The following is an 8,050-nucleotide window of genomic DNA, read 5'->3' as shown; positions in this document are numbered from 1 at the left end:
AATAGGGATGGAGGGAGTGATTGAACAGAACGTAGGCCTACATTGTATGTGTGTACACTACCCCTGGATGAGTTAAATGCAGAGGACACATTTCATTCAGGACAAATGAAGTAACTTAACCTAACCCAATGCATTGTCCATTTTATAGATTCGCTTTGGGACTAGAACGAGGGATGTAGAAATTTTCATGTCATGATTAAATGGTTTAGGCTACAGACAAGTCTGTTTCAGATCCTCTGTTGATAACCACATTCTCAAACAGATGTGCAAAAACAGGAAGGTGTTTCAACCAGTGGTCTGGAGGGGAATTCCAGTTGTTTACTGAAATTCATGTAATCCTTAGACATCCTATAATAAGCTATTTTATTTTTTTTTTTGGGGGTTGCCACCAACTGCTCCAAGGTGTTTATGTGGTGGCTGCTAGGGTGCAGAGGCCATTTGCCATTCTGCCTTCATACACCGCTCCCCAGCCTGTTAGGGAAGCGTCTGTCGCTATTAATTTTCTCAGAGACACCTTCCCTAACAGGCCTCCCATGAGGAAGATCGTGGGGTCCTGCCACCTGTGCAGGGCTGTGAGGCACGGTGCAGTGACCGCCACCATGCGATCAGGGCTCAAATTATCTTTTTGTCTTTAAAGGTGCCATGTGTAAGAATAGAGGTAAAAATATCCAAAAGATGAGCTACACACATCAAAATAATTAGAAGAAATAAGGGCGATGATGTCATTAAAAAAATAACAAGGTATAGTGCTGCAGAGAGCATGCTAAATTACTAGCCACAGCCCGACAGGTGTCATAATACCAGTTTCGGCCATGGGAGGCAGTATGCGGAAAACATAACAGCTAGCCAAACTGCAATACACGTGTCTCGGTTGTTACTCTACGGTAAACCAGCTCACTTTCTGGAGGTATACTGCCCCCTTCGTTTATGGAATGTGGAGTATGAATATACATGGCACCTTTAAGGGGGTCTCTCTATCTCATAAAAAGTTGGCACATCCCGCGTGTTGTATACTTACGAATAGCAATGACATTTCATACCACTAGGGGGAGTCTATGCATTTAGGTAGATAGTCTTGCACTGCCTCCTTGTAACTGTGTATGAGTTAACGTCTCCTGTTAGAAGAACGTGCTGTTCCTGAGCTCTGAAATACTACAGTATTCATTTGATTACAATTCATATAAAAGCTGCCACTCGGTACAACATCCTTTGTGGTCCTGGTTATTATCCAAGTTACCACATATTTTTGGCGACGAGGTGAACTTGAATTGTTTTTCCATCGCGTTTTGTTTTCAGTGTTAGCTAAAAACAGTGTGCTAGCTAGCGAACTTTAGGCGACTATCTTCATGAGTGGAAGCTCGAGCAGTGCAGAGGAGCACGGTGAAGAGAGAATCAGAACGCCAGTGGCTGTAGAGGAGCGACAAGGATAAGGAGAAGAGCACAGCATTCAAATGGCTACGTTTGGGACTATCGGTGAATTCGTGGAAGGAGACGAGGACTGGACAGAGTATGAGGAAAGGTTGGGACACTTTTTTGCTGCTAATAGAATTGCAGAGGAGGCTAGAAAGCGCTCCGTTCTCCAGAGTGTGTGTGGAGCTAAGACATATAAGCTGATGAGGAACTTAGCCACACCAAAGAAACCGGGGGAAATTGATTATACTGAACTGGTCAAGCTCGTCGGGAATCACCACAATCCAAAACCATCAGTAATAGTCCAACGTTTCAAACTTCACAGCCATTTTCGGAAGTCAGGTCAGTCTGTAGCTAATTTTGTTGCAGAATTGTGGCAACTGTCAGAACATTGTGATTATAAGGACGTCTTAGATGACATGCTTCGTGACAGATTAGTATGCGGCATTAATAATGACGCCATACAGCGCCGTTTGCTGGGGGAAACTCCACCACTGAAGAAAGCGCTAGAAATATCGTTCGGAATGGAAATGGCGGCAAATAATGCCAAAGACATTCAAAAGGGTCAGGCTGGATCGCAGTCAGTGGCTGTGCACCACGTGAACAGAGAGGCTGCAAAGTCAGGCTCAAGCACACACACATCCCGGCAGGCTCAAGCACACACACATCACGTCAAGGAAGATGACGGAGAGGCAGCGTGTGCATTCAATGTGTTTGCAGTGGACACAGATGAGGGACCACCTATGCCCTACTATGCAACAGTGACTGTTGAAGGACAGGACATTAAGTTTGAGGTTGAGGTCATCAGTGAGGAGACCTACAGGAGGACATGGGGACATAAGCCACCTCCTATTAAGCCTTCGAATCTCAAACTAAGGACATACACAGGTCAGGCCATACCTCATTTGAGGGTGTTACATGTGAACATTTCAGTAGGAAGTCAGAGGGCTGAAGGCAGACTTGTCATAGCTAAAGGTAGTGGGCCTAGTCTTTTGGTCCTTGACTGGCTACGCAAAATTAAAGGAGAATTCCGGTGTGATATTGACCTAAAGTGTATTGAAACATGATACCGAGTGTGAACGTGATGTCTCATAGCCCATCTCGGCTTGTCCCCTGCACTCAAAAAAAATCTGCAAGCTAGTTAGCCGATGCTACCAACAGCTTTTTCAATAGTGGTGCTTCGCATCGGGCTAGCCATGCAAATAAATCACTGTTTTACACCCATTTATGAGGCTCAATGTATCTCCACACTTCATTGGTAGACTTCCGAGGGCCCTGACATTTAAAAAAAGACATTGAGAACTTTGAAAAAGCACTGGTAGTTTACTTACAAGAGGATTTATACAGACAGTATCTTCAATGAAGTTTAGCGCTTTGCAGCCATCTTGAATTTAGTCAATGATAAGTCGAAAGTAAACGAGTAAGAATGAACAGGTATGATAAGGGATCAGATTCCAAAAATAATTCAGTGGAAATGCATGGATTCCAGTTGCCAACTTTGTATCATCCATGTAGGCTAGCCCAATGGATGCCCATGTAAATAGACAAAACACTCGCATCAAAGCAGCGACTTTTTCGGACTTGCGAGTGCTGTCAAATTGATCGTATGTGGTTTGCTCATATAGTCTAGTGGTGTTGTGGTAAAGTGCAGTCATGCTGTTTTCAAGACCGTATGTAGGTCTATGTCCAGTAGCAGCCTATATTTTAATTTAACATTTTTAATGGTAAGAGACAGGGACGTCACTAGGATTGAAAGAGGGGGGTCTTAGCTTCCAAGATTGTAGGTAAAATTCCATCACACCTTAAAAGGGCTTCAATAAATTGTACAGTAGGTACCCTTTGAGGCTTAGGCTATTTTCAGTGTCGGCCTAATTTTACTATTACAGTAAGCTCATTGTAAGGGCCATCTGTTATACTAGGCTATATAGTTTTCAAGACAGTATAGGCTACCCATATCTGGGAAAGTGTATGATGTGAACATGCTTGTATTAATAATATACAAAACACTAAAATATTTCTATAGTTATTTTTGTAAGGGGTTACTCATAAGTGAAGTGAAACCTGACTAAGAGAACACTGACAAGACTTGCACAATAATCCTCTCTTGAGCCATCGCTGACTAGATGTGAAAGTTGCAGAATACCATGGAATTATAAAAGCAGATGTACAGATTGAGAAATTACACACTGCCTTTTCTCTCCTGTAGCATTTGATCAGTGCTTGAAGTTAAACTAGGGTAGTACCTAACTATAGCTACTACAAACTACTCCATAATCAAACAATCATCAAACAATATTCAAACCTAAACAATTGCACTCTATACTAAGCTATGACCCTTTTTAACCAGATAAGTCATATATTAGTTCTTTGAGGCCTAGGCTATTTTCAGTGTAATTTTAAGCTCTTTGGTCATTGTAAGGGTAATCTATTATGCTATAGGCTATATATAGCCTTCATTTCAAGACAGTATAGGCTACCCATATCTGTGAAAGTATGATGTGATCATACTTATGGAAGCCTATATGAAGGAAAAATACTTTAGTCTCATGATTGTTACATTCAGATCACCTGAAGCATGATGGTAGAAATATCTATCCAAAGCTCAGTTGATCTGTAGCTTGGAAAACCCAGGCTAGTTGATCTGTGCATGTCGTGATCAACTTTTGATTCTTTGATATGGAAACCAAGTTCCTTATTTTGGGCTATAACATTAGAATTTCAGCTCAAAGTTGTAGAAATTTGCTAGTGTTAATTTACAATTGGAAAATGACTAAGGCGGGAACGGCAGTAATGTCCTGAAACACTGACTTACTGTACAGAAAAATGTTTTGCATGAAATAAGAACTAAGATAAAATTGTCTTCTTTTTTCGTCTACAAAATGAGAAGACAGAATATCTAGTGTTATGTTTTCAAAATATTCGAATGAGTTCATACGCTGTTTGTTGCTGCAACCTATGGTTTTACCAACCCTGCTTTATGCCACAATGCTACATACCCAGATACAAATTAACATCCACCAGAATGTCCATACGAAAATGTTCATCATGAATGATATTTACCATTAGACTGATGATGCAATTTGTGGAGATGGAAAGTTAAAGCTAGCAAGTTAGCTATGGCTAAGTGGAGAGTCTGTTTGGGGAGTGGTTTTGGTATGAGCTGGTCTACGACAGTGTTTCTCAAACTTTTTCAGTTTCAGGACCACTTAACTAACCTAAAAAAAAAAAAAGATTAGACCTACTTCAACAGTAGCATAATTAGTAGAACCACCTTGCTTATTGTCTTTGCACTTTGAAATACTGTATGTTTAAACTGGTTCAATTCAGTGTTGCAGAACTGTTTTACATACAAGTTGGTTCAATTCCAACTCATCTTATTATATTTTACCACGCCTGCTCCACGGACCACTTGAGCAAGGCACCACTGATTCCCGACCACACTTTTGAAAACCTGGTCTACGAATATGACAGTGATCCAGTCAAATCTTTTACTGTCTATGGTCAAATCCCAGCCGAGCTATAACTGGGACAATGTAAAACATACTGATCCCTTGTAATTATAACAGACGAGTGACATATGTTGGAAAATTGAGATGTCAAACACTATTTGACTCAAATGGTAATCAAAATAATTTTATAAAAAAAGAAAAATGTGTCTGCTAAACTAAGATACCTTTAGTTTGTAATGTAATGTTGACTAAAACTGTAATACCTTTAGTAATGAGATGGTTTTAGTTGACTAAAACTTGACTAACAAAATGATATTTGAATGACTAAATATGACAAAGACTAAAAAGGACATTTCGCAGAATGGAAAAATTAACACTGCTGAAATGTCATGTACAGTCCAATGTTTTGTCTTATGGTTTGCCCCTGTATTGAGTACGCGTTTGTGAACCGTTTATCATAGCAAATGTCAGTGTCCAATGTTTTGTCGCTAATATCATTGAAAGCTCAATTGTGCTCTTTCATGTGACATCTGTGTGATTTATGTGAGAGAAGTATTCCGTGAGCAATTCAACAGAGAATAATGGATGTGAATTTCGACGTATATTATACTAAACGCAACACAGTCTCACCCCTAGTCGTCACATATTGAGGCTTGGTCACTGCCCTTTGTCGTCAACTGTTGAAGCGGACGGCTGACTAAGAATTTGTGAAAGTAGCCTGAATGATCACAAAATGCTAAGCATGCATGTAGGCTATTTGAGTTTCTTAAAGCTGAGCTGTGCTTAAATTGTTCAATACATGATTTCATAACAGGCCAAATATAAAATAAATGTTATATATAGCCTAGATATCTGTAAATATTAGATGATAAGATGATTTACAGCTCTATGTAATATGTGAAGTTTCATGTTTTTGTAATGTTTCATACAGTGATGCAGGTCTACTGCAGTGAATAGGCTAAATACAACTTTGATCATTTCTATAGCCTACTACTGTATAGTTAACTTTGGCCTTGGTGCCCTGACATGTGGCCTTAGTGCCCCCCACCAAATATGCCCAACTGAAGGCCAAGTGGCCTTGCCCCCAGAATGGTGAAATTCCAAGCCTGCTCCTATCCATATGATTAAGCAGTCACACCTTCATCAAATGTATGACAAGTAGTAGGTCTGGTCAACAAATTCACCAATGAACAGGTCACTCTGAATCAGACAGAGCAGCAGCCGGTACACTCCAGTAAAGACCAGTCGGCAGCCTGTGGTGACAGTGCAAGCTTTCAGATGAACTCACATGGACTGTCTACATCACCAATAACCAAAGAAAAATCGAGAGAAAGACTTAATCTCCTCTGTCAACTGTGGAGATTCAAGATGTAGAGTTTTCAGTGGGTCCAGTCTCCTGCCCAGCACTGAGCCAGTTTTCTTAACAAGCTTGTCCTGCTGCTTGGTGTCCCTCTTGGTCAAACTGCCCCCTCTAGCACACTGCAGCATAAAAAAAATACACTGGCCACCACAGTGTTAAAGCTAAAGCATCTCCACACACTCATCAGAAAGAATAGGCGGCTTAGTCCCTTCCTTTAGAGAGCTAGTCCAACTTAGCATCTATGCGCTGTGCAGTGGTGGGTATAGCCGACGTAGCCTATCCATCTCAAATTTCAGAAAAAGAGTTTATCCACCTCTTGGCAGTCTCTGCCTAAACCTCCTAATTCATTTTATGCATAAGCATAGGCTACCTCGCTGTGCAGTCCACCTACGGTGCTCACTGAATTCATAGTAGCCCAAACCGACCTCTTTTACCACTACACCCCTGTTTATGACCGTGAAAACTGTAACCTTCTAACGCACGCACATCTCTCTTTGCATCTAGACTCACAGATTGTTGTAGACGTGAACCGATTCAATATCATCCCCAAATAGGTAGTGTAACTATGCTGACCAACTTATTTTATATTTTTAAGATGTTTAAGCGGGACCATCACAAACAACCAACAGAAAATGCTTTTAAACTCAAATGATATATTGTGATGGCTTAAATCAATGCAAAAAGTCATACAGAAACTTAAATCATTCATAAATCTGTGGTAATATTGAAATAGTCATAAGAAAATAAAATATGGGAAAAGTCTAAATGAATCTCGGAAGAGAAAGGAGTTATGATAAAGTTTGAGCTACTTCACAACTGGCGGAATAGAAGGAGACTCGGTAGAGACGAGCGTTACCAGCTGAAGACTGGCCATGGGAGCGTAGAAGCTACGAGTTGGAACAAGGGACTTTTGGCAACAACATGACAAGGGCAAGAAGTCGTCTGGCCTAGCTGCAGATCCATTCCCCTCATGTGCAACACGAAGTAGTTGAGCCGGTCCTCTTCTGCATTCTGCACAGGATCCATGCGTCTTTATAGTAATTCCTCCCAGGCATAATCCACAAAGGTAAATCCGGAGTGCTATTTCAATCTTCGGTGTATTTCTGTCTTTCAAACGGTCCCGCCACGTCTCACACACCCTCGGCAACCATCAGTCAGCAACTTCCGCATCAGCTGATGCTCAATCAGTGCTTTCCCCCCACATGTTTAATGAGACAGCCTTTTATAACCAGCTGATGGTAACGTAAATCACTGCAATTATGTGAAGCAAAACAAACCCATTTGCATAAGCCAAATCAAATTCCAGATAAAATATAAATATTTTTTTTTAAAACTATAATATTGGGAAAGGAAAGGTAGGCTACTGTAGCTCACTTGATGGGGTGCCCTCTTCCTCCTAAAATCCACCATAATCTCCTTGGTTTTAGCAGTGTTGGAAGTGGAGACAGCATACTGCACCAGTTCTTAAAGCCTCCGCCAGGTCCATGTACTCCTGCTCTTGACCACTCCTGATACAGGCCACAATATGTGTGGCATCAGAATATTTTTGCATGTGGCAGGACTCTGATTTGTATTTGATGTCTGCTGTATAGAGTGTGAACAGGAAAGGAGCTAACGCAGTCCCCTGTGGAGCACCGGTACTGTTACTTGTTACTGTGACCGTCCCAGAGACACAGCTCCCAAGCCTGATGTGCTGTGGCCGTTTTGTCATGTATTCTGTAAAACAAGTGTTCAGGGAGTGATCCAGTCCCATCCCTTCTAATTTGTATTGCAGTATGAGGGCCTGAATTGTATTAAAAGCACTTGAAAAGTCAGAGAAAGGGTTTCCTCA

General features: G+C 41.1%; 1 protein-coding gene across 3 annotated transcripts in view; it reads left to right on the top strand.

The window, feature by feature from the left end:
* The first annotated feature begins 1,127 nt into the window (after positions 1–1,127).
* LOC125298505 (sulfotransferase 6B1-like) overlaps positions 1,128–8,050 on the top strand; it is a 28,376-nt gene continuing 21,453 nt past the window's right edge. For 2 of the 3 annotated variants that reach the window (XR_007194217.1, XM_048249282.1), the window contains exon 1: positions 1,128–2,298. Coding sequence is in view for 2 of the 3 variants with exons in the window: in XM_048249282.1 (XP_048105239.1) it covers positions 1,452–2,298 (847 nt within the window). In the remaining variant the exon portion in view is untranslated. The remainder of the gene's footprint in view (positions 2,299–8,050) is intronic. The other variant, XM_048249281.1, reaches the window with a different exon arrangement.

Source organism: Alosa alosa, chromosome 7, assembly GCF_017589495.1.
Source record: "Alosa alosa isolate M-15738 ecotype Scorff River chromosome 7, AALO_Geno_1.1, whole genome shotgun sequence".
Lineage (NCBI taxonomy): Eukaryota > Metazoa > Chordata > Actinopteri > Clupeiformes > Clupeidae > Alosa > Alosa alosa.
Note: the sequence above shows the minus strand (reverse complement) of the source record. Positions and strands in the feature narration are given on the sequence as shown.